The following is a 27,959-nucleotide window of genomic DNA, read 5'->3' as shown; positions in this document are numbered from 1 at the left end:
GCCGCGCGCATGTGTACTTAGCCGGCCGGAAACCAAATCGTTTGCGTTATTAAATGCAATAAAAATGGCGACAACAGGTGCATCGCGGTCGACAGTTTCCCAATCTTTGGAGCCCACCTCGCCCGTGGGAAGGGCCCACCAGCCCCCTATCGATGGGAGGAGGGTGTCTATGGAAGCTAAGGTACCGGACGAGAAGAAACAGAAGAGGAATATCCATGTCACAGCCAAATACAACAGAAAACAGATGAGGTTGCGTCTCAACATTGAAGAATGGATGGATGGGCAGTTACGGCAGCTGTACGAATGCGAGGTAAACTAGGCCCCGGCCGTCAGTCAGTGTACACGGTCTGTGGTACACAGTGCGCATGGTCGTACAACTAGTGACGTTGACGTTGTAATACTTGAGATTTTACCTCAACCGAATAAAAAGAGTGAAACTGAATTAGGAATGTTCTGATTATAATTTATAGACCTCCTTAGTCCTTCTTTTTTTTTAATTTTTGCATTTTTTTTTAAACATTGCCACTGAATGAAATCATTATGATCATTATGTATTGACAATGACATGCCATTGCATTGACAATGCAAAAAGTTCAGTGATCGTGTATCTACAGGCCCAGTTCCTATATATAAAGGGAACAAAATCCACTTTTAAATTATTTGACCTACAAACTAGTTGTTGACGACATTAAGAACATCCTGAACATAGACCTACCCGGTACAGGTACCATATAAAGGACAGCCCTTACAAAAATGTTCTATAGAATTCTTTAGAACGTTTTATACAGTTCTATAGAACTCTACAGGCTCGCCAATTCTCTATAGAATTTCTATAGAGGGAGTCTATAGAATTGTTTACTCTATAGAATTCTATAGATTTCTAAAACAATTTTTTTCTATAGACCCCAAATTTCTATAAAAAGGTATAATTTCTATAGAGAAGTACTTCTATACAAGGATAATTTCTATAGAGAAGTATAATTTCTATAGAGAAGCATACATTCTATGAGAACTATATTTCTATGAAAAAGTACAAGATTATCATTTAATATTAAAAAAAAAAAAATAGAAGCTATACATCAATACATTTCCAGCGAGGAAATGAGGTTGTTTGTTAATCATTCATGCTACATGTAATGTATTCACGATCTTGAGTTACTACTCATGATTTGCATAGCTTGAACCATGCTATATAACATAGCGTATGCAGGAAATTTTTCTTTTTACAACTACAACTATTCATGGAGGAAGGAACTATTCAAGCACATACAGAAATAATTATTTAGTTTTAGAATGTGAAAGAAGAAACTCAAGTTCTATCTGCATTTTTATTGTAAGTAATCCTTCAAAAAGAGCATACATCACATTACATATCATACTTCATATAGCAATAAAATCATCAAGTCGGGATACCCCTCCTTATGCAGCTCGCCCCAGACGCACCTGATAAACTAGGAGTTAGAATAAACAGAAGGCTACACACTAATCCAATTACCCCCCCCCCCCCCCTCTGGCCAGCCCCACACCCAGAATGAGAAGTGACCACCTGCTAAAAGCAAGGTCAGGTTACAACCACTTGTATTGCCTTCCGCTGGTAACCAGTCTCACCCAACATGTTTTATAAAGTTCCATGCACGGCATGTACATGTACACACGACCTTGCATACCAGTCAGTACCAGAACAGAAACTGCCTGTGTAGCAGATTTGAATTCAGTCAGTTGGACCAAAGTGGACCATGGAGCTATGGTGAGAAGGATCGAGGAATGGGTTTGCTGGAAACAAAAAATACATGTATTGTCATGATTGTACTTGTTTGTACAAGAAGATTGAGATGAAATTGCTCAAACCATGAATGTTGGCAGTAAAGTGCATGCCTATGGAAACTTTCAAGAATTAATTGTTGTTCTTGCAAACACATTTGATGGAGATTTAACTGTGTGCCTCCATGGTGTAATGTTGCCTACATCTCCGGATGATCATGATTTGCACGGTGCTGTACTACTCTGCTAGAATTACGGAAGACGTGAAGGGTCTGGGTGAAAACGATGGTGACTGGTGAGTTAGAAGATTTGATTTAAAACCACCTTAAACTGTTGCAGAATAGAATAGTGACATTATATCAATATTTTATAACAAACTGTCAATGTTGTTGTCTCAGTCATGACGGTATAATACAGTTCGTGATTACCAGATTCCTTCCTCAGCAAAATTGCAAGAGAACATCAATTTGTAAGAACTACAAAAGTACATGTAACTTGTCATGCTTGTTTAATATGGGTCAATTCTGCCCGTCCCATGTTCTGAGTCGCTATAACTCCTTTTTGACATTTGGGATGTTGGTCTGTCGTACTTAGCTACGACAGACCAACATCCCAAATGTCAAAAAGGAGTTATAGCGACCCAGTTAGTGGGACGACTTCTGCCCAAACTCCCTCCCTAAACCATGGAGAAAGTATTCCACCATGACTAAACTAAGGGGTGCATCAATAGATATAAATAGGGTCGAATCAACAAATAAGAATCAGCTGACTTGACATGTTTGAGGAATAAGATTCTGAATAAGAACAGCATTGAGGAATAAGATTCTTAGGTCATCATGGCCATGTTTGTTAGTGGACATTAATTTCATTAACATCACACTTTTTTTGTAAAAATTATCATTTACAAAATGAACAATTCATTTTCCCCACTGCAGACTTCCTCAAATGATACATCTAGAATTCTACATCTACCTGTCTCCATGATCCTTTGCGCTATGCATGGATATGATCTACCAAAAACTACTGAGATGAGCTGCAGTATGTGCATGTACAAGACAAAGACTGTCTGACTGCTTGTGCCCCGGCTCTGCAAATTGGAGGCAGCGGCATGCATCCTTAACAAGCAGTTGGAATCATCATCCTAATCTACAAGATGTCAGTTCCGGAAACTACAATGGACATTACTTTTAAAAAGATTATCATAAAGTTTGTTCCATACATACACACATGAACATGCAAATGATATACAGGTATGTCACAGCTTGATAGAATGACTCTTGGAAATTACGATCAGTACTTTCCTTCAAACTTCCAATTCTAGTTGTCAAACGTGTCTGAATACCATTGCCTTTCAATAAAGCTCTATGCATGGTTTTACAAACTGAATATAGGCATGGATTGTTGCAACCATCACAAGTCTTTCATGCATGTGTCTTTCTTGCCAAATTTATAGTATCTCTCTCAGGAAAACAATTCATATAAAAATGTGGGGTTTTTTTTGGTTTTTTTGCCCAACTTCTGCTATTTTTTTCACCACATTAACCGTGTACACTGTACAGACTGTGTTCATTATTGGTGCCTTTGATTTTAATACACTGCACTGGAAAGATATCTGCTCATCCCCTACATGCACAAATTTGTAAATTCAGAAGAATTTGTTTTTTTAAAAAGAACAGAATATGTCTGTCCAACTGTAATTGTGTCATGGTTGTTTTCCTGATTTTATTTAGTATAAAGAGTAACGCCATGGTAATGTCACATTTTGAAGTTAACAGAAATCTATATTAATTTTCAACCAAATTTTTCTCAATGAAAATGTGTAAAAATGTCTGCAAGAATTGTATTAAATGTTCTATAGAAAAACCTACATGTATCATATTTCTAAATAATTCTATTAAGCGAAGCTTATAGAAAAGGGCCAAACTTCTATAGAACTTTATTGAGTTCTATAGTCTATACAATGTTGCAAAACAAGCTACACATTTTCTATAGAGTTCTATAAAACGTTTTTAGAGAAATTCGAAACCTCTATACAATTCTATAGAGTTCTATAAAATAGTTCATAGAAAAAGTTCCAAATTTTCTATAGAGTTCTATATAATATTTTTTATAGAAATTACAGAAATTCTGAATAAAATTCTATAGAGTTCTATAAAATAGTTTATAGAAAAACTTCCAAATCTTCTATAGAGTTCTATAGAATATTTTTTATAGAAATTGGAGAAAACCTCTATAAAATTCTATAGAGTTCTATAAAATATTTCATAGAAAAAGTCCAAATTTTCTATAGAGTTCTATAGAATATTCTAAATAAAACTAGCTTTATTTCTATAGAATTTTGTTCATTGTTCTATAGAAAAGGTATAATTTCTATAAAATTCTATAAACCGCTGTATAGAATTATGGCCCATTTTTCTATAGAATCTCTATAAAATCTCCATAAAACCTTATAGAAGACTTCTAAAGAAACTCTATAAAATTTCTATAGACAAAATTCTATAGAATGCTTTATAGAATTTCTATAGAATTCTTTCTTATAGAATTCTATAGAACTTTTTTGTAAGGGAGGGTTTTGAATTTTTTAGGGACATTTGGGGCTAAAATGACAATGATGACAGAATGCAACACGAATGATGACGATCACTGCGTGATGTACCGTGAGCATGCACGAAATCGCGCTGCACTGCACCAGCTGGCCCATAAACCGTGCAGGAAAATCGTAATTTCTACCCCAAGAAACTGTTCAAAAATTACCAAAAAGGTGTCATTACATTGAGAGAAGCCTGCTTTTAGGTTGACAATTTCATTTTTTAGTAATAAAAAAAAAAATTTGATTCTAATTTGATCAAAACAAAACGGGTGCCCTACACTACACGATCGCCGAAGTTCACGCTACGACTATAAAGTGCATCACATGTACACGTACCTCAGAAGTTTTTCATTCATTCCCCAAATAATGCATGATATGCTGTTTGACGATAAACATGAGTCGCCCAAAGAAAAGGAAAAATGACACACAAATTACAATATAGGGGGCCTACTAGAGAGAATGCAAGTCTGGCCAGTTCACATTCGCTTTTATGTGAACGTCTTGGTACCGGACTACCGGGCAAACACTGACTATTCTAGTCACAGATTCCTGAGCTATGTACATGATCAACTAAAACGATCAACTAAAAGTCATCAGTTTGTTAAATGTTAAAATTGTTAACTACATGTAGTACTTTCTTTTCTTTCCCAGAGCCCCAATTGAAAATTATTGCCCTCAAGTAATTGACTACATGTAGTCAATAATGATAAAGAAAGATGTTGCACACGATGGTGCCCTGATCTACATGTACCGGTACCACTATACCGGGTATTTCCTTATTAATATCTTCAAGCAAACTTGGCTCCTCGATCATGATTGGTCGATCAATGGCAACAAACCATCATTACCATTCTACAATATATTAATTATACCTTAAATACATGTAGTCCACAGTCCATATCGCACTCAGCGTACACTGCCTTTCATAACGCTTGAATTGCCAATTATACATGCATTATTATAAAAGGAATATACAACATTTGCTTTTGCTGCAATTTTCAGAAATAAATGGATTTGGAGGATTAGTGTGCTATAGAAAATATTGTTAAACGAGCTTGTCTCACGTTTTGGGTTTGGAGATGCTGGAAAATCAAAGAAAACCAACCATGTTCTTGTAGTCTGGTTCCCTGACCCCACCTAAGATGAGACGTTGCAATTTGTAGACTTTGAGGATTGTAAGGTACGTCAGAGAATAAGTCTAGCAGGCTTGTACCCCTTCACAGATGTGTAAGCAATTGCAAAGAAAATGCGGAATAACTAAATATGAAAAAATAGTAGCAGTTTTTGAAAAACGCCAGTTTTCTCCAACGATGGTTGGCCGACCAGCGTAGGAAAAATACAAGTTTTCATGAAAATGTCAACACACCAGGAGCCACGATTTTACAGGATGTTTTAGATTGTAATTCACTAACAGTCCAGTAAGATATTTCGTTATAATTTGATCATTTCATTTTTTGATGTTTGCAAACTTATGTTGTATCTTCCCTTTAAGTTAAATGCAGATTTGAGGAAGTGGCGTCACAAAAAACTGTTGTAGTGTGATTTTAAAAAAATCACAGAAAAAAACCTGTAGGGTAATACATCATGTATGTATACTTGTCAAATATTACAAGAAGTTTAGATATCAATTCAAACAGTATTATTTTCCCTATAATTCTGATACCCGACTGTATACAATGTATGAGCCTAGTTTGAACTCCTACTGAGTGCATACATACTGTACATGTATGCCTATCTGTATCAACCCTGATGAGTCATCCAGACCATGAATGATGAACTGATGAATGAAACCTAATTGGTAAAACCTCAAGTGATTCAGGGATGACTACACGTTTGGCGGTTGATCCTTTACATAGTAGGCTACATTTAATAATAAAATATTCACATTGTAAGCCTACTGTAGACATTGCATGACAGCGCATACCAGATCCCTGTTTAGGAGTAATTTTTGTGAGAAATTGGTACTTGACTAACCATTTTACTGCTGCAGTAGCCAGCATTGTTTACGTTCAGTCATGCATATTTTGAGCCCTGCATTATGCTCGATATTATCTGCACGGTTACACCTCTGTGTTCCGACACCCCTACCGGTATGTTCCGACTGCACATATTCCTATTCCTAACCCTAACCCTAACCCTAACCGGGAGTAACACAATCTAGGTTGTCGGAACATAGGGGTGTCGGAACATAGAGCAGTCACCTTCTGCACTGCTTCTGAATGCTCAACCCATTACAGAAGATTGTTGGAGGATTTTGAATGATTAAGGCAATGGCCACCCCTCCACTGAACAACTTCAAGAAGTAACAAATGATTTTGGAGGATTGAGGCTGAATCCAAATTTTACATGGTGGTGGTTGAGGATAGTTCCGAGCCTAAAGAGGGGGGGGGGGGGTTAAAAAGGGTTAAATAGGGTTAAAAACTTAGGGGGGGGGGGGAATCTGTCCACATGTCCACATTATTGTGGTACAGTGATTTAAATGCAGCATTTTACTTGGCCTACATTTTGGGCACATTTACATAATATCTATGTTCCTCAATACTAGATATTTTTCAGGAAAAAAACCCAATGTTGATATTAAAGTGTGTACACGTCCTTTCTGAGTACCGGTAGCTGGTGGTAGAATTAAAACATTGCAAAATATGCAATGACCAGGACAGCTCATTATTTGTGTCGATTTGTGAAGGATTGCCAAGCTGTCAGAAAAAAACAACAGCCATGGTCAAATGTTAATCAGAATTTAGTATCAAGGAAATCCTGCATTTTGTTTCCAGGTGACCTGTAAACCTGTCTACATGTACATGATAAAGCATCCGTTAGAAACGAGGCATCAAATCTGCATTCTATTTTAGGCTGCATCAATGTATCCAGACTTGTGGGTTAATATTACAATGTAAAGCAACTACCGGTTACTTCTTTGTATATAGGCCTACTGTCTTTGCAAAGTTGGCATTCATGGCACACCAGTGGCGTATCCATGGGGGGGGGGGGGGGGGGCAGAGGGGGCACTTTGCCCCCCCCCCTGCAGATTTTTGTGACAATTTTTTGTTCTGACAGCAATTATTTCAATTTATGGTTAGAGAGTTCTGACATCAATCCAAAAAAAGACAACCCGCTCAAAAAGCATTACAATGCGCCACAAAAATGGGTATAGGCCCGTGACATAAATTGTTGGCACAACTATTATGATTGACAGTGAATGGACGTGTTCTTGAAATTATAAGTACCGTATGTTACATACATTGTATGCAGAGATAGAAATGATGTACTGGTAGGCCTGTAAATGCACCATGCGGTCTGCTGTTATTTTCTTACGATCAACATCAAGAACTCACTTGAGATTCATGCATTTTTTTTTTCAGCCATGTACCGGTACTTTACTCTCATTTCAGGAAATTGCCTCAGTACACGAATTACTGAGAGCTTGATTGCATTGTGGCTTGCTTGTAGATCTATAAGAAGATTCCTGATCCTCAGCATCAAAAGAATAGTCATCTCACTTCATTGTACAGTGTACATCTCTGAAAGTATCAGCGTACAATCTTATCAAAGTATAATCCAGCCTTGAGGCTTTGCTCCAAGCAGGGAAGTAGAATTTCACTATGCGAGTAAATGGGATACCTTTTCTTCCTGCAGACTTTTCATACCTCTTGTATGTATACCATGCGAATTACATTCCCACAAATAGTAGGGTCCAAAACATAAGTTCCGTGACCATTCTCTGGCTAGGATGGTTTGACGATGGATTTGACTTCTATGGACCATTTATAAAGAAATTAGCCCCCCGGTCCCTCCCAAAAATCCCGGCATTTTTCGCTAGGGGGCCAAATCCAAGATGGCCGCCAGCGCCATCTTGAAAAATTAACTTTTGAACCAGAGCACCCAGAATCATGTATGAAGACACTTTTTCAGGTAAGTCGACCATGAGGATTCCGATTCCGACATCAGTTTGACGCTATGGCATCATTTTGATCCAGAAATCCAAGATAACCCCCATTTGATAGAGCAAAAACATAACTTTTGAACGGGAGCACCTAGGATCATGAATGAACACATTATTTTGGCAAAATCGTTGTGCTGATGCAATTTAAGAAGGTCCTGGACCCATCCAGCATAAGGTGCAAGGTCCTAATGGGATCGAGGGCCATATTGGCTGGATTTTGTATAAACTTGTTTAGCACAACAACGTTCTGAGTTGTTTTAACAAAGCACACTTTCTTTTTTAGGTTGTGTCCCTAATGAGGCTACGGCATGTCATCATCATCATCATCATCATTATCACTACATATATGTTGGCACCAAATTGTTCTTTTTTTTATATATTTTATATCACAAAACACTTCCGATACTTCTTACTGTTATACGTTTCCTGGAGTACACGTACTGCAATGATGCTGTGGTTTCGGTGGTTTAATTGAAATGAATTGGGAACAGGCATGTATCTTTTGACAATGTCCATCGTTCCATGTGTCCTCCAGTGTGGTAGGCTTTGCGACAAGGCCACCGATTCTATGACCTCAAATGAGAGGTTGGAAAATCCCAAGAAGAAGGCCCTGTAATGGAGCGGTCTGCACAAGTTTGGAGATGTCCACGCAACTGACAATTCGGATAAAAGCCCTGTCGGACAATATCTGTCCATGATGCATGTAGCTTGACTTTATGAAATACCAAGTAACTTGAACAGGCCAACAAAAGACAAGAAAAACAAGAGGTTGATAAATGCCAATTTCAGTCTTTGTCTATATCTGTTGTCTAGTTCTGTTGCCCAGCTGCGGCTTCAGCTGCCAATGAGCTGCCATCGAGTTTGGGGGCAATACATCATAAAACAAAGTGCTAATGGTGCTGTAAGACAGATTCAGCAAAGCACCCAGAATCAAAGCCAATCCTGATTTCGTACGATCACGCCAGCTTTCAAGAGACAGAGTGGCCTTGGAAGATCAGAGCCTGCAAGACAGAATCAACTGTCTGATCGATCCTGCAGCAGATCAGCCCTACGCGCTTGAAATCAGATATCACCTCAAATGTCGTTTGAAATAATGCGTAACTATCAGAAAATAAGTGAAGATGACAAACTCCCACGCATGCTCAATGTAACTCTCTATAAGGTTCAGACCATCTTCTTTGGTTATATAAGAACAGTAACCCTAACCCTAATCCCAACATCCAGGGTCAAGTCATCCTATATAAAAGATATCCTAACCCAGGAGTTTGAGGGCAAGATCGGCTTCCGCTCCAACCCTCGGAGGAACCAGAGTGATCTAATCCATGACACGTCCGGGGGGGGGGGGGGGGGGGGGGGGGGGGGGGGGGGGGGGGGGGGGGGGGGGGGGGGGGGTCTTGTAGAAACAGCTCTGTCCTCTATTGGTGTCAGCATAGTAGTAAGCAATTGGTGTGCAATGTGGCTGAGCGGCTCAAAGATGTCATCAGTTCAGGAAATCGCTGATGAAGAATCAATCATCAGTGACATTGACACTGATGACTTTCTCAACAACAACTTTATAGGAGGAGGAAATGCACCGCTGTAACTTGATGTTTCTGCAGCGTCTAGAACCTCTTGTACATTAGAAAAAGGCAAATATCCAGGATGAGCAAATATAAATCACAAATACTGGCTGATGAGGAGGCTGAGATGAAAGCAGGTACGTCATAAAGGACCACACGGCGCTTTGAGCCGCCCATCCACCCTAATCATGCAACGTACAGAGCCATGCTCTTAGTGCCGATGATTAAGACAGCTTGTCTTTGACATGATTCACAACTGACTTGTTGGGCAGTCAGTGTAAGCCTTGCGCTTCCCCTGCTCCATATTCAAGCAATCATGACACCGAATAGTTTGCTCGGCTGCATCAGGTTGCCATTCACTGATGCTTGGTTCTCCTTCAGCGATCTCCTCAGGAGAGACCGAGCACCGCTCCTGGTCATGCATGGTCTAAAGGCCGCGGAGGAGAAGCACATTTAGGTAACTGATCCCCATGTCAAGCTTGTAGTAAGAGTCAATAAGCTCCTTGCTGTAAGTTATCCCGAGAAGGGTGACGGTTGCATTTCTGGCAGATGTGGTTGGTAGCTTTATGACATACTGTGTGATGAGAGAGGTGAGAGGGGGAGTGACAGATCTACCCCCTCTTCCCACGCAAAGCAGATTGCAAGCAGAACTCCTTCTCCTCCTGCTCTAGCTTCTTGACCCTCGGTGCCTATCAGCCACATTGTGCACCAGTTGCTATCTGCTATGCTGACACCGATGGAGGACAGTGCTGCTTCGACATAAGAACCACCTTCCCCCACAGACGCGTCACAGTCTAGGTCGCTCTGTCTCCTTCGAGGATGGGAGTGGAAGGCAATCTTTCCCTCGCATGATGTTGGGAAGCCATACACACAGAGAAGGTTTATCCTGTCATCTCTGAGGAGGCTCTAAAGTGCCTTTAGCTTTTGTCCTCAAAGATAACTGTTCTGATGTGGTCAAAGAAGATCGTTTGATCCTCATGGAGAAAGGCATGGTGCATTCGTGAGAGTTTGTCATCTTCACTTATTTTCTGATAGCTACGCACATCATTTCAAACGACATTTGAGGGTGATATCTGATCTCAAGTGCATAGGGGTGATCATAATGCAGGATCGATCAGACAGTCGATTTTGTCTTGCAAGCTCTGATCTTCCATGGTTAATGTGTGTCTCTTGAAATCTGGCCATGCGTGATCATACGAAATTAGGATTGGCTTTGATTCTGGGTGCTTTGCTTAATTCATGTTACAGCTCCATTAACATTTTGTTTTATGATGCATTGCCCCCAGACTCGATTGCAGCTCCTTGGCAGCTGAAGCCGCAGATGGGCAACAGAACTAGACAACAGACATAGACAAAGACTGAGATTGACATTCGTCAACCTCTCTTTTTCTTTTTTTGTAGGTCTGTTTCAAGTTTCTTGTCTAGTTTCTTGTCTAGTTTCTTGGTGTTTTAAAAGGTCAACCTAAATGTATCACAGACACACTGTCAGACAGGACATTTATTGCAAATGACAGTTTTGTGGACATCTCAAAACTTGTTCTGACCGCTCCATTACAGGACCTTTTTCTTGATTTTCCCACATCTCAATTGAGGTAATCGGTGATCGGTGGCCTACTCGCAAAGCCTACCACACTGGAGGACACATTGAACAGTGGACATTGTCGTAAGCTATGTTCTCAATTCACATCACAAACCAGGGAAACCACAGCATCATTACAGTGCGCGTACCAATCCGAGGAGTCAATAACAGTAAGAAGTAGCAGTGTTTGTGATATAAAATATATAAAAAGCGATTAATTTGGTGCCAATATAATAATTCAGTGTGATGATTATGATGATTGCCGTAGTCAGTGGGGACAAAACCTGAAAATGAAGTGTGCTTTGTTAAAACAAGACAAACCTTCATTGTGCTAATCATTTTTAAAACCAGCTGATATGGCCCTCGATCCCATTCGGACCTCACTCCTTAATAAGAACCATTGACCATCATGTCTGGCTGCGGGGTTCTCGCTCCATTTATGCTGGATGGGTCCAGGACCTTCTTAAATTGCATCAGCGTAACGATTTTGCCAAAATAATGTGTTCATTCATGATTCTAGGTGCTCCCGTTTGAAATTTATGTTTTTGCTCTATCGAATGGGGGTCATCTTGGATTTCTGGGTCAAAATGACGTCATAGCGTCAAACTGATGTCGGAATCGGAATCCTCATGGTCGACTCACCTGAAAAAGTGTCTTCATACATGATTCTAGGTGCTCTGGTTCAAAAAGTAATTTTTCAAGATGGCGCCGGCGGCCATCTTGGATTTGGCCCCCTAGCAAAAAATGCCGGGATTTTTGGGAGGGACCGGGGGGCTAATTTCTTTATAAATGGTCCATAGAAGTCAAATCCATCGTCAAACCATCCTAGCCAGAGAATGGTCACGGAACTTATGTTTTGGACCCAACTAAAATGCTGTGCATGCACTACTCCTTAAAAGCTGGGATAATCCTGCCTGACCAGATTTCAAAGATTTCAAAGGCTCATTCAGGTAGTGACGACATCATTCAATGAAAGTGTTCACAGGTACTGGTATGCATTACCGTACGGTAACTAAAAGATTTCTAGTGACCACCATCCTTAAGCCCCCCCCCCCCCAAAAAAAATATCACTTACATTGTGTAATTCTTGATTAGCTCATCCAAGCTCATCCCAGCTCATAACGACCAAGGTTGAGATTCTCAACAGGACATGAAACACTCACCCTGGGGCAAACAAGTTGGTGTGAAACAAGCTGATTGGGAGAGAAATACATGGATGTACATGTACATGTACATCGGAGCATTGAAAGAGTCACTACCGATCAGACAGAGTTTTAGTTGCCAGGATAAATGTCAGTGAATTCCGAGTTCAGTGAATATCTCAAAACCATGGGAAACTTTGCAGGGAAGTGTCTCATAATTTACTGTCGTAAAATCGCTGGAAACTTGCCATATGATCTAAGCCCTGTGACTATTTTGCCACAATTTGATTACGTGTAGTTAAATAACATCTTCATTCCTAAATTTGTTCTTCATTTCATGCGTTAAACTATAAATATTACCGCACGATGTATGGTCTTTAAGCACAATACATTGAACAAAAACTTCTCTACCGTCCTGCCGCATCAAGAGGCGCAACATTGTGTGTACCTTTTATTTTCAGAAAGTGCTGCAAAAGATCAAATAATAGGGAAAAAAAATGAAGGTGGGGTGTTAAAGTAAAGGTCAAACCACATGTTTCAGCAGTTTCACAAAGTAAAGTTTTGTGAAATTTCTCTGCAACCAATTTTTCCTATTGTAGTGGGAACTTTTTCCTGGCGACAATGGAGGACACGATAGGAAACAAAGGGACACCTGGGCTACGGGGGCTGGATAACTGGTACCCGGTACTTGTACATTACTTCCCAAAGGGCATCAACTAATGAAAAAAACATGTGTGAAATACATACCCATAATGTCTGTTAGGTTTTTTGAGGCTGTTGTTCTTTTTAAGAACCCTGTGCAACCTGACGACAACAAGTCATGCGTGGGGACCTCTTGTTTACGCTTAAAGAGTAAAGGGTCAACAAATTGTCAATACAAATGTGCCTCAAGTTTCCCTGAAGGAAATTCAAATAATTCATTGTCTGGACACTTGATACGTATCGTTTGTTTGGATGCATTTCCTTTTTTTTAAATGTATAGTTTGCAAAGTTGGAACCAAAGAAAATTCAGTAAGTTTTCAAACTACTGTAACTTGTGTGATTGAACCATAAACGTTTTCCTCAACATGTTGTTCATGTACTTGTATGTATAATATGTAACCTTTTTTCCCCTGAAATATTAAACAAAACAAAAACCAAAAAAAAATAACTGATTATACTTCTAACTCAGGAAGATCAAACTTCTAACCGATGAAGTGGAAATAGAACTGATGTACACCAACGTTTTGTTGCATTTTTGTAAAGCTTTTTCCGGGAAATGTTTGGAACAAGATGTATTTGTGTACTGTAGGCCCATTTCCTTCCTGCAGTGATGAGACCAGCTGGAAAAATATTTCCACTGCTACATGTGTAGTTTGTTTTGTTTTGTGGGATACAACATACCGATAACTTGTTTGTTTGTTTGGGCTGTTTTGCTTGTGCCAGTGGAGTAACTGGAGTATAGGCCTATATGTTTGGCTTGGAAACTGATACATAGGCCTACATGTACGGGTATGCAGTGTTCCCAAAAAGCAATCAGCACTCAGGTCTTTTTGTAACGCAGTGGCTATAATCTCATGCATCTGATGTCAACAGATTAGCTGTCGGACTTTGAATACTATCAAAATCCTATAGAATCATCAGTTAACAATAAACCAAGCCATTTCATTGTAAAATTGCTAATTATGTTACATGTACACTAGATGCACAAAACATACAGGTTTGGCTGATCATAAGCTTTGAAATGTGTTCACTTCTAGTCAGGCCAGCTCTGCATACAATTGTAAGAATCACTGCTTACAAAACATGTAGAGAGAACTTCATACATTTACATGTAGATCATTTGTCATCATTTTTTGGAATTTGACATTTGGGGCAAAGTCAATATTTAGCCAACAGCCAGGGACTGGGAGTCTGTGATTTCCAATAAATCATTCCCTCTGTAATCTGGCTTGTCAAGATCATTGCCCAAGCTGCCTGCGGAAATAGTGCCTGAACTTTGGCCAGTGTGGAAGTACAGCAAAGGCTGATGATGTGTACAACTTGCAGCATTTGACCATGTCCAAATTTAATGCGTAAGGCAAAAAAAAAAAAATACTTCTGCTTCCGATTACGTGACATTCGGAAAAAGGGTAGGTAGGTAGGGAATTTTTTTTTTTGGCCATTTTTTTTGTGTACAATCATATGGAGGCGTCTGCATGTAGTCAAGGGTAAAAGGTAGAAATTGATGGTTTTGGGTGTTATTTTTCCTCATTTCTTCAATAAAAAAATTAGGGTAGGGGCTGTCAGAATAGGGTAGGTAGGGAAACCGGAAGCAGAACTACATGTACATGTTTATGTATTATTTTTTGGGCCTAATTAACAATATTGGCACCATTTTTTTAAACGGTTTCAAGGAACAGTTATAATGTCAAATTCGTGTACGCACTTCAGATTTCTTCAAATCTGCCAAAACCCTACTGGATATCTGACCTCGGTGCATGTTTATCCTGGAAGAAATGAAGGGTACAGTAAACACAGTCATGGTAGTTTCGTTTTCTACCTTATTTTAGGCCTCATTTTGGGTACCGGTAGCTCTTATTCAAATAATTACCTCTACTTTTCTGCCTCCCAGGTAGGGTTTGAAATAGACATATTCATTCAACAGGTCTCAACATACGATTTGTTTAGAACTGAGCTGTATGTGCTCTTAATGTAGAAAGTAAAATGACAGGAAGTACAGTAACTGTAGACCTCGATTACTTTGAGGAATGAATACTTAAAGGGAATATACATCATTTGCTTTTGCTGTAATTTTCAGAAATGGATGGAATTTGGGGGTTGGAAATATATAGCAAATATAGTTACACTGATTTTTTTGAAGTTTTGGGTTCGAAAATGCTATAAAAACCACGAAAAACGATTATTTTCCTGTAGTCTGGTTCCTTGACTCCATATAAGAAGAAACAGAGCAGTTTACATACATTGGGGAATTGTAAGGTCAGGGAACCAGTCTAGCTGGCTCGTACCCGTTCATAGGTTTGTAATCGATTGGAAACAAGTGCGATGGTCAATTGGGGCCAGTATTTGGAGAAAAAAAAGCCAGTTGTTTTCCAACGCTGATCGGCCGATCAGCGTTGGAAATTGATACAAAAATACCACTTTTCTTGAAAATGACAGTATACCAGGTGCCATGTTTTTACAGGATGCTTTACACCGTCCTTCACTAACAGTCCAGCAAGGTATTTCAAAATGATTTGGTAATTTTTGATTTTGATGTTTGCAAATGTTGTATTTTCCCTTTAATTAAATGGACCTAGAAAGAGAAAGGATTCTGGATTCTTTTATTAAAAGGAGACCCACCCTAGCATGCCCAAAAATGTGATTTTTACAAGGATGGGCCTTACAGTATTGTACATTGAACACATTGTCAAGGGTGACAATTATAAAAACTGTTGTTGTTTTTGTTGCTGCTGCTGCTGCTGCCAAGAAACTTAATGGTTTACTTCCTTGAACATAAAAGTGGAGCAGGACCTCCTTTGCCTTGCCCTCCCCCTTCTGAATGGTTCATTGATGGAGGAGTGTGTTTTTTGTATGCAGTACATTTTAGTTGTAATGCTTTTTGGTACTTACAGAGTAGTTGATTTTGGAGGAAACATTAAGCTATTTTCTACAAAGAGCAATAAACCAAAAAGCTTAAATACATGTACACGATACATACAACAGAACTTCTGCGTAGCAGCCATCTTAAAGGGCAATACCTTTGTTTTGTTTTGCTTGGATATGTTTGAGTAAACCTAATTATGCATTCATTGTTATTGAATCAAAATTATAAAAGATGCCCTCTTAAAAGATAACCACTACGGATCTGTGTCTATTGTACAATGTTAAGTACCGGTGTGTACCGTACATTAGGTCTAATGGCTCACAAATCGAGATTTTCAGTTACATGTAAATGAATCTGTTTTTGGAAGAGGAAATTGGAAGTACAGAATAAGTCCAGCTGATATCTGAGCACAGTATAAAATACTGCATGTTTGTGTACCATACTGTATACACACTCATGTAATACCGGTACATTTCCTATACAAATAACATGAATCGGCAGTATATGCCCAATGCATTTCAATAAAAATCCTCGCTTTGTGTTGGAAACTGGATCAACATGCTCACAAAGAATTCATTATTTTTGTTATATTCCACAACACACCTACTTGTTGATGCAATCGAATGTGCCAAGGCTGTGAGAAATCAATCTGGGAAACTGCACTCTGCAATATTTGGGTGACCTTGTATTCAATTTGGGATGACCTGTTTGGGAGCTATGTACACATTGAGTATTTCTTCTTTCTGATGGTGAATGGATTCATGCAGGGCAGTGTTACACACACATGAATGGGGACTGACAATGACTGAGGGAAAATCATGGTCATGATGGTGTAAGCCTACTGGTACATGTACCGGTACGTACATGTACATGTACATGTGGTGTACATCATGTACCGAATTTGTACTATTACATTGTGATTGAATGTTCATTGTACAATTGGTTCTGCACAAGAGTAAAATGTTTTTCCAAGTAAATTGAATCTACTCAACATTTCTGGAAGATTCAAAAAGAGAGTTTATTGGTCTTGTCTGAAAGCTACATGTATCTCATGAACATTTGTATAGGCCCTATACGTACATGTACATCATACCGGTACATGTTTTGCATGTCTCATGTTGCATACAATGTATTATTACTTCCCTATCGATATTATGAGAAAAATGTGCCTTGATGGTCCTGCATTGAGGATTTTAGTGGGATCCCATGTGAATCACCTATAATTGATGTGAGAGCAAGGAGTAATGAGAGTGAGAGTGTAAATTTTAAAGGGAATGTACATCATTGGCTTTTGCTGTAATTTTCAGAAATGAACTATTTGAAGGGGGAGTATAATAGATCAAATTTTGTTTCACTGACATGTTTGAAGTTTTTTGTTCGAAAATGCTGGAAAAACCAAGAAAAACAAAAATGTTCAAGTAGTCTGGTTCCCTGACTCCACTAAAGATAAAATGGATCAATACCCAGATGCCGGAAAATTGTAAGGTAAGGGAACAAGTCTAGCTGGCCTGCACCTGTTCAAGAATACCGGTATGTAACCAATAGCAAACAAAATTTGAACTGAATAAAAAATGATAATTTGGAGCAGTAGTTGCAAAATAGTTAGGTTTTTCCAACGGTGGTCGGCCGACCACCATTGGAAACGTGTACAAAAATACCATTTTCTTGAAAATGACTTCACACCAGGTGCCATAACTTTACAGGATGCTTTTGACTGTCATTTACCAACATCCTAGTAAGGTATGTCGTAAAAACTTGGTAGTTTTATTTTTCGATGTTTGCAAATGTTGTAGGCCCTATATTCCCTTTAAGTACCCGGTACACCTCGTACTGTGTACTGTATGCCTGTTGTACGAGTAAAGTGGTCAGTATTCCTACACGTGTGTGTCTGATATACATACATGTAATTTATGCTCCCCCACTAATTTGTGCATATTATGGCACTTGATGCTGTTTGTTACTCTTGCCAATCTGTTGCAGCAGCTGTATGCATGGCCCACAGCAGGAAGTACGCAATGGCATTGTGTTGCTTGATACGTAAACTGCATCGGCATGCCATGGCTGCATGTGGTCAGGGAAAAAATCAATAAAGCACTGGTGTTGCTTCTGTGTGAAATATATTTATTTAAAAAAACACTGTACATACAATTTGTCTCTGGCAAGTGTACACTGTATAATGGTACATACCGGTACTGTACTTGGAGCCTCTTTCAGTGAAAATGTGGGGAAAATTCAATAAGACAAAATTTGTCTTTTCTCTGTTTGTCTTGTCAAACCAAAAATTTGGCATTCACTGTTTACAGAAATGATTTTCATTAAAAAAAAATAACTTTTTTTCAGTCTTACAAGTTACCTGAGTTGACATCCCACATAGTATTATTACGTACCGGTAGATCTGTGATTTGTAGCCATAATTGAGGTGTTCAAATGCCTTTGTTCATCTGTGCACGAGTACAATGTTGATAATGAAAATAACAAGTAACGTTTAAAAGACATCTATGTTTTAGTGCATTTACTTATAAATACAACGTACTGGTCAGTATTCATAGACCGCGAGACTGACCATAGAGGACTGACAAGACTGCAGTGGTCAGATACATGTACATCACTTCATTGTCATAATTGCAGGTAGAATTGACCATTGATAGGGCAGTGACCCACATTAACAGACCCATTAGCTAGTGAAGTGTTTGCATACTGTAAGGACTCATCATTGAGGTTTAATTTAATGTAGTGTGACAGTATTCAGGCCTTCAATATGTGCCCAGGCTACCGTTGATGGCAAGAACTGAACAGATGCCAACACTCACAGATCAACATTATTTATTATTAATTAATTGGCGTCAGAATTCATTAATCAGTCTTCACAGTTGGAACATGATTAACATTTGCCAAATTTATCATTTTGCCAGAAGGTGTGTGGAATTCCAAACCCTTGAACGTTCCAAACCCTTCAACAAGAGAATTAATTTGCGCAAGTTCCTTAATGCATGTCAATCCAAAAGTCTCACTCAGAATTGACTCTTAATTTGCCCAGCAAAAAAAAGAAAGGGAAAATTTAAAAAAAGAAAATTCAAAAAAACCAAAAAACCCAAATACCAGTGAATTTCTGAATTCCATATGTAGTGAATCACCTTCCACTCCTAAGCGGCACCCAGACCAAGCATCAACTTTCTATGTGAATCTGTTGTGTTAGTGTTACTACAAAATTGCGTGGAATAAACTCTTGTAAGTTGTATGCGATGTGCATACATGTACTTTCAGACAGTCTATTATGATGGAGACACAATTTTGACTTGATGAGTGTTAATTGAACCCATTCTGTTTATTCCCAGCACACAGTCGCCCAAACCTGCATTTCTGGGAAGCAGTTGAATCACATTGGCATGCATGCGTAAATAGCAAGCGGAATTTGAAATGCCTGCATTGTTGTTGTTCCAAACTTGAATGTTTTGGAACAAATCAAATGAACTTATGTTGAAAGCACCATCAACAAATGAAGCAATCTTGCAACATAACTGCTTGCAGTTTCATGCAACATAACTGCTTGCAGTTTCACTGTTTTCTTAAAAAAGGATTTAAAAAAAAAATGCCTACACTATACCGGTAGGGCCTACTGTACATGCACAACGTAAATTTACGTTGTGCATACATATTACACCGCTTTACGACTTTGCATCAAATGTGACAGATCTTCCTGAACAAAATTATCTTTGTCAGCACTGATCACAGGCATGAGCTAGACAAAACAGCACATTAAACCCCCTCCTCCCCCCCCCCCTCCCCCCCCCCCCCCCCCTCATAAAATATGTTGGTCAGTGACCCTATGTCATAGCCAGAGGCTAAATTTGGACTGGCCCATGCTGGTGAAGGGAAGCTCAGTGTCCTTCTATCTCTTGCAGTCATGGCCTGAGCAGCTGACCATTCCTGGTATTTGTTGCAGTAGGCCAAGCATGCCATGGACCTCTGCAATGTGGAGGGCAATATTCTCAGCATTTGTCAGGAAGTGAAGGATTCATTGAACTTTTGATAGTGTAGTGTGAAATGAAATGTTTATCTTCCTTTTAAAACTGAAAGTTCAAATTGCTTTTATGAATACAGTTTATGTAATGGATATACATGTACGTGTTCACTTGTTTTGTGTATTTAGTTGCACAATAGGCCCCTACTCAATGCCTTGCCTTTTTTTGCCAGATCTGTACAAGTACCGGTATGTACATGTACATGTACCGGGGTACATGTAGTCTAAATGATGGACAATACGTGTACACATACAGCGTTTATGGCATTCATGCTTATTTTTTTTTCCAATCTGGTTTTCTTTTTATTTTTGTGTGTAGCTTTTTTTTTCTGCCCTCTATTAACACACTTAACACACAGCATGTTTTTCACGAACCACTGCATTTCACTTCTCACAGTAATATTTTTTCTGAGAAAGAGAGGACAGTACAGTGCAGTCACACAAGTGCTTGCAATGCTAGTTTTATACCAGAGCTTGGTTGCTGTGGATGTGTCATCTAAAAATTCAGACATGCCTATAGTGTACAGTACGGCCTCTGGTCAGTGGTGGATTCCATGTCATGCACAGTTTTGTATTGGATGCACAGTGATTGATGGATTCCATTTCCTAGTAAGACCAGGGAGTTAGGGTTAATGAGATACCGGTATTGTACACATTGTAAATGACACATTCAGACCATGTAGGTTTTGACATTCAGTACATATCAATTTAGCAACTTTCTGATCACCTCATGGTTGGTATTGGCTCGAATCAGCTACACCAAACCACTCAAAATGCCGAACAATGGAAACGAACAATAAACATGTTATTGCTGTATAGTCACTGAGCAACGCCAGTGCGCTTTACACGCACAGACGTCACCATGATGATATCACCAATAACAAAAATTACAAAAAGCTACATGTACATGTACGTGCATGTACTGGTACATATTTTGATGTTATTGAAACATGCTTTTGTTGTAACGGCGTGACATTCTAATGTTTTGAACGTTAGGTGTCTGAAATCAATAGGTGTACGTGGTAAAATACATACTGAATCATGGTATTTTAAGTACTGTGTGTTTTTTTTTTTGTAGAATATGAGCCTTTCTTATTCTGCATATTATAAAAACAGTCTAAAATCCATACTTTTTGACCCCAAAACCATTGTCTTGACAAAAAACACACAATTTGTTTTGACCCAAAAAATTTATATTGTACCACATTCCATCTCAATGGTACACCACTCAAAGTAATTAAGGCCTTGTTAATTGTCCCCTTTCATTGTTATCACATTTGATGTTGTGACGCTTGTAATTGTAAAGATCACATGAATGGCCACTTTTGCATGAAATGACCCATGGATGTAATTTAATTTTGTTTTCTTTGATATTTTATTCAATTCTCACAGGAGGATGAGGACTATCCAGTTGAAATTGACATCGATGTTCTCCTAGAAACGAACGTAGAGAAGGAGCGCGTGAAATTTGTAGCAGATATCCTCACTGATGTAAGACAACCAACAGAGGTAAGCAGATCCATCTCTGACGAAACACCACACTTCTCACTTAAAGGGAAGATACAACATTTGTAAACATCAAAAAACGAAATGATCAAATTATCACGAAATTCCTCAATGGATTTTTAGAGAATGACAGTCTACAACATCCTGTAAAATCGTGGCTCCTGGTGTGCTGACATTTTCAAGAAAAATTGTATTTGTCCATTGCTGGTCGGCCGACCATCGTTGGAGAAAACTGGCTTTTTTCAAAAACTGCTCCTAATATTTCATATTTAGTTATTCCACATTTTCTTTGCAATCGATTACACACCTGTAAAGGGGTTTAAGCCAGCTAGACTGATTCTCTGACCTCACAATTACCCAACGTATATAAATAGCTTTGTTATCTTAAGTGGGGTCAGGGAACCAGACTACAAGAACATGATTGATTTTCTTGGTTTTTCCAGCATCTAAAAGCCCAAAACATGAAGCAAGTAAAACAATATTTGATAAAAACCATACTAATCCTCCAAATCCAATAATTGCTGAAAAATTGCTGCAAAAGCAAATGTTGAACTATCCCTTTAAAGGCATCTATAGAGGATCCTAATGTGCATATCCCAAAAGTTATTACTGAGTTACTATCAAAAAGATCACTTGGATTTAAGATCGTACTGGTACTGAACACCCTGTGAAATTATTCCATCTGGCTTTCTATCGTATGGAAGTAATCAAGGAATTTAGGTGATTTCCAATAATCTTAGGAAGATACAGCATACAAGAATTTATTTCCAAAACGCGATAAAAGGATTGAGGATGCATCCCAATTCATTCTGGTTTTTGGGGGGCAGGGGTGTTTGGTTTGGTTTGTTGTTGTTGTTGTTGTTGTTGTTGTTGTTGTTGTTGTTGTTGAGAATTTTGAACGGATGGATGGCAGCTGGCATTTAATTACTGAATTTATTAAAGCTGTTTTGAAATCATCCATACATGTATGGGCAAAACAAAAGTATGATTTCTTTGCAGAGGAACACTCGGGAAAGCAAACCCACAGTGTGTGTGACAGCCTTTTCCACTGAATCTCGTTTGCATATAGAGTCAATAAAACTGGCAAGTTTTACTTCATAAAAACTTGGCAAAGGTCCAATTATTGTCCAAAGATCATGCTCAATCGCATTCTGTGTACATACCGTAGTACAAAGGGACATACCCAAACCAATCCCACTTATGAAAAATAACTGCCAGGCGTGTGCAGTTGTGCATGCACTAATCATTTCTTGCATGCCATCTGCTGCTATATTCCATATTTATAACTACGATCCATAATAAGTATAATGCGTACAGGTTTACATGCACTGTGCTCACATACCGGTATATTGGTGACTGCTCTATGTTCCGACACCCCTATTTGTCAGAAAAACCGGTAGGTGTGTCAGAACATACACATGCACATGTAGCACACATTTAATTCAAGAAGTATGTCTTTCAAAGATGATAGGGGATTTCTGATTAAAAGAATGCAACATCTTGTACAAATGTATTTATAATTATAAGGAATTTTGCGTCAGGGTGATGTAAATCAAATTAGGTTTTGCCCTTCACCGACGTATAAACACTGTATACTCAGTGTGTTACCTCCCGAGTGAAAGTTGGAAAAAAATCACTCGGGTGGGACTCGAACCCATGACCTTCTGCTTTCTAGTGCAGACGTCTTACCACTCAAACACCGAGCTAACAGGATCGGTTGGCTGGTTCGAACTCGGGAGGTAACACACTGAGTATACAGTGTTTATACGTTGGTGAAGGGCAAAACCTAATTTGACGAATGTATTTGCCATACATTTTAATTTGCCTAAAACTTTTGTTTTTTTCCCTCTCTCTACAGACATTCATCAAAGAATTATTACAGAAAATTGAGGTGTTGAGTTGAATACTACAATGTATCTAGTGTCCTCCTCTCCAGCATCTAAGTCCATGCAACCCATTATCAAGTGCATCAAACAAGGGGGGCTGTAGCAACACCAACAGGGCTGAGGAGCTTACCCCAGTCAAGTTATCATAGGAATCACAGGTTTGCATCCACTGGTACATGTACATTCTGCAGTGAACTACAATCTTCATTTATTTGGATTATTTAAAGGGAATATATATACAACATTTGAAAACATCAACAACAACAACAAAAAACTACCAAATTATCATGAAATACCTTACTGGACTGTTAGTGAATGACAGCTTTAAGCATCCTTTAAAATCATGGCACCTGGTGTACTATCATTTTCAAGAAAAGTGGTATTTTGTATCAATTTCCAATGCTGGTCAGCTGACTGGCGTTGGAATGAAACTGGCTTATTTCTAATACTACCCTTAATTTACCACATTTAGTTAGTTCGTGTTTTATTTGCAATTGATTGCACACTTGTGAACGGGTACAATCCAGCTAGACTGGTTCCCTGACCTTACAAATTCCCTGACGTCTGTAAAGTGCTCCGTTTCATCTTAAGTTGGGTCAGGGAGCCAGACTACTGGAAGATGATTGTTGTTCTTGGTGTTTCCAGCATCTACGAGCACAAAACTTCAAAGAAGTCAGTGCAACAATACACGTTTGTATGTACCGTATTTGCTATAAAATACTAACCACCCAATTATCCATCCATTTCTGAAACTTACAGCAAAAGCCAATGTTGTACATACCTGTACATGTACTGTATATTCCCTTTAAATATATTTATAGGTAGACTGGATTATTTAAATTTGGCCTGTGTAAGAAATTTCAAAAAAATCTGGATTTAGGGAATCTTCGAAGCTGGTTCTAAATGGACATGTACACATGTACTTGTACATGGATGTACCGGTACTGTACTTACCGTACATACCGTACATATTTATAGGGTACATGTACTGTATTATAAACCAACCTCGGTCCACCTCATTGTACGGTAGGCCAAGTCTTGTTTAAAAACGGAGGGTTTCAGGCAATAGTTTGCCAAGACCAAGATTTTGTTCAGCTCAGCAAAGAATACATTGTACCTCAAGTAATGGGCCTGCCGTACATTTACTCCAGTCCAACTTGTTGCATTTGTTTTGGGGAAAGGATTGACATGGATCTTGTATATGGTCCCAATGCCTAAGACACAGTCTAAAAATATTTGCTGTAAATATGGCAACATTAAACGTGCTTGTATGGGTTAAAATTCAGGGATTTGTAATACACTGCATGCGGTAATTCCACTTGATCCTTTTTGTTCAATGTAAATCATATTTTTTTAATATGGTACATGTAACATCTTTTTTGGTATTAATTAATGCGGCTTTTAGAAAGTTACACACATGTACGGTACATGTACCGGTATGTACATGCAAATGATGGATAATGTGATACAGAAAGAAGAAAAAAAAACATTTACATGTACCAACCAAAAGAATAGCAGAATATACCGACCAAAAAGTTAAGTTCACACGTCGGCTCTCCTCAAAACCACTTCTCTTTTGGAGGAGAATTTGCAAAGTTTTCTCGAGTTAGAACTAAAAGTACTAGTACCGGTATGTGGTACATGTAGCAGAAGTGATAGTGTCACATAATCTGAAAGCTACTAATTCAAATTTGAATTTGTTCTTTCTGAAATTGATTTATCTACCGGTATACATACCAATTACCTTGTAAGTTAATGTGTGAGTTTGAAACTTGTACATTAACAGTGTTAAAGTGGACAATTTCTAAGCCTGTACTTACTTGATTGACTTTATTTACTTATTTTGTTTTTTAGGGGGTGTTATTAGTTTCTATGATTCTGTCTTATTACTTGCCATTTCAGTTTCGTATTTGGTTTGGAAATGTTTGAAGAAATCATTTTTGTGTGAGCACCTTGCTTTATAAAAGTAGATGTGAAATGTGCAGTGTTATTTTTTTTAAAGTGATCTACATACATGCAGTGTATTTCCTTACTGTACATGTACATGTAAATTTGTTTACCTGTTAAATGCATAATTTCGGTTTAACAAAAAATAATTAATGTTTTTCCAACCTGTTTAATTTACAAAACCTTGAAGGCACTGCATGCAATACTCAATAACATTTGATGTACATGTAGTCAAATGTTGACTTATTCAATGACTGCCCGCTTTATACAGGGTGAGTAAAAAAAAAAGGAAACCCAAATGTTGGGACCATTTTTGTAATGGAAGTTCTGCTTGTAGCACTTTCAAAATCTAGGATATCAAAGCCCAATTCGTAAGCTTTCGTTTAGTACAAGAATCATTCAAATCAGTCCTTTTCAAGTTACGGAGTTTTAAACACAGCCGCCGTTTTAAGGTTCTGTCCACGGATCACAAAAGTTCAGTGTTCTCTCAGCAACACGAAAACAAGTCACATAAGGATGTGTGTGAATTGTTTTCATTTTGCTGAAAGAACACACACCTTTTGTGTGATCTGTGGACAGAACTTTAAAACTGTGGTTGCATTTAAAACTCCGTAACTTGAAAAGGACATGAGTGACTTGAATGATTTTTGAACTAAAAGAAAGCTTATGAATTGGGCTTTCATATCCTAGATTTTGAAAGTACTACATGCAGAACTTCACTAAAACAATTGTCCCGACATTTGGGTTTCGGGGTTTGTTTTTTTACTCACCCTGCACAAGTATGCACTTGAAATGGCAAATTAAAAAGTGAAGGGGTAAGAGGAACAGGAAAAATGTCACACTTTGAACGCTAAATTTAAAGAATGATCCACATGCACATTAATACCCAGATTTGAATAATGCTCAGGATGCTGTTGCCTGAGATCTTGGCCCAGTTTCATGGGTCATAATAGTGATCGAAGGCTTGTTGGCATCCTTTGTTATTATATTTTTGTTGTATACCTGGTAGCTTGCTGTTCAGTAGCGGGAGGGCCTGGAATTTAATGGAAATTGGAGGAGCTGATGACATGTTGGACAGTTAGTTGAGTTGGTGATTTGGTGGTTGTCTTCATAAACCAAAGAGTGTGGTACATATTTGTACAGGCTATAGACCTTCATTAATGTGTGCATTTATAAGCAAACTGGTTAATACATAGTACTTTGTACTTAAAGCAGTACTTACATACAATGAGCTTCATACAGATGTACACATATGCATGAACATGCATAATGTGTAATATTGAAATGCTGCAAACACTTGGTGGTTTCTTTCTAGATTTGTATTTTAATTTGGTCATTGTAGTTTTTTTGCAATTGTTTTCTTGCAACAGCTTCCCTCCAAGTAAAGTGCAAATGTATATTTGTGGCATAGAATGACAGTTTATTTAATTTCATTTTTTTTGGTATGACTTTGATGTAGTTTGTTTTAATTGAAAGCACATGGAAGGTATCTGTAAGCTACTGTACAAACGCCTGGTGTGGCTATCCCGTAACGCCTGCACCCGATTTCATGAAACTCTACGTAACTTACGATGCATCACAGCGATGCGACGCGTCGTATCTCTACGATGTGTCGCAGCTGCGACGCGTCCTGCGATCCATTTCACAAAACACGTCGTAAGTGCGACGCGTCGTAGGTGTATTTATTTCACAACTCGGTGACTGTTTTATGTATTTAGTCAGCGTACAGTAAATAGTCGTCTGATATTCAACAAAGAGTCGCGGATCTCAGCTCGAAATTTGTTAAAACGTAAAACAAAATGGTGGCTGTGTGATGCAATTTTGAAGGAAAACAAGCTCTCAGTGGACTGTTTAGCTACTTTGAAATTTCAACTGCAATATTCCAGTCTAATTCATAATTATTCAATGAATTTTCTATTTACAACTTTACACACATTGCCTCGGTATTATAATCTCGTTTTTGTCATGTTTATGACATTAAACTGGCTAAGAAAGAGACTCTTCTTATTTTGCGATGACCACTAGACATGTCGAAACTTGCGACGTGTTTTAAGCCGTTGTCAAGGAACTTACGACGCGTTCGTGAGTTGCGACATGTTACACGTCGTAACTTGAGTTGCGACGCGTCGCAGCGCTTCCACCCTTCGTGAAATCGGGTACAGGTGTCATGGGTGTGGCTAACCTCCAACCCTATAACTATAAAGCCATGTGTTGTCATTTACATGTACGCTAGTGAAGTAGGACAAAGATGGACCAAACTCAAGAAAAGTCACCAATAAACAGTCTTTCATCCTCTTGTTTGACTTAATGTAGGTAACCTGGAAGAAGTTTACTGTACGAGTCGTATTACATAGTCAGTGAAAATCGTTCTTGGCTTGTTACATGTACATGTGACCATGAGAGATCTCAGTGTTTCATCATCTCGCAACCTGATAGTTGGGCCATTTGTATATTTTCAAA

General features: G+C 38.5%; 1 protein-coding gene and 1 long non-coding RNA gene across 2 annotated transcripts; both read left to right on the top strand.

Moving 5' to 3' along the window:
- Position 1: 1 nt before the first annotated feature.
- On the top strand, positions 2-25,787 carry LOC119740526 (protein phosphatase 1 regulatory subunit 14C-like). The gene is made up of 3 exons (XM_038215867.1): positions 2-310; positions 21,553-21,669; positions 23,525-25,787. The coding sequence occupies exons 1-3, from the start codon at positions 65-67 to the stop codon at positions 23,567-23,569; spliced, it is 408 nt and encodes a 135-aa protein (XP_038071795.1). The 5' UTR covers positions 2-64; the 3' UTR covers positions 23,570-25,787.
- On the top strand, positions 1,636-3,628 carry LOC119740527. The gene is made up of 2 exons (XR_005272692.1): positions 1,636-2,056; positions 2,697-3,628. It is a non-coding gene; the product is annotated as an uncharacterized LOC119740527 (long non-coding RNA).
- Positions 25,788-27,959: the final 2,172 nt, after the last annotated feature.

Source organism: Patiria miniata, unplaced genomic scaffold (assembly GCF_015706575.1).
Source record: "Patiria miniata isolate m_02_andy unplaced genomic scaffold, ASM1570657v1 HiC_scaffold_5, whole genome shotgun sequence".
In the NCBI taxonomy this organism is placed as follows: domain Eukaryota; kingdom Metazoa; phylum Echinodermata; class Asteroidea; order Valvatida; family Asterinidae; genus Patiria; species Patiria miniata.
The sequence above is the reverse complement of the archived record's forward strand: the minus strand, read 5'-3'. Positions and strand labels throughout refer to the sequence as shown.

Bases quoted from the DNA above. Each gene is read 5' to 3' on its own strand.
- LOC119740526 (XM_038215867.1), top strand. From the start codon at position 65: ATGGCGACAACAGGTGCATCGCGGTCGACAGTTTCCCAATCTTTGGAG. The intron at 311-21,552 runs GTAAACTAGGCC...CAATTCTCACAG, and splicing joins GGCAGCTGTACGAATGCGAG to GAGGATGAGGACTATCCAGT. The intron at 21,670-23,524 runs GTAAGCAGATCC...CTCTCTCTACAG, and splicing joins ATGTAAGACAACCAACAGAG to ACATTCATCAAAGAATTATT.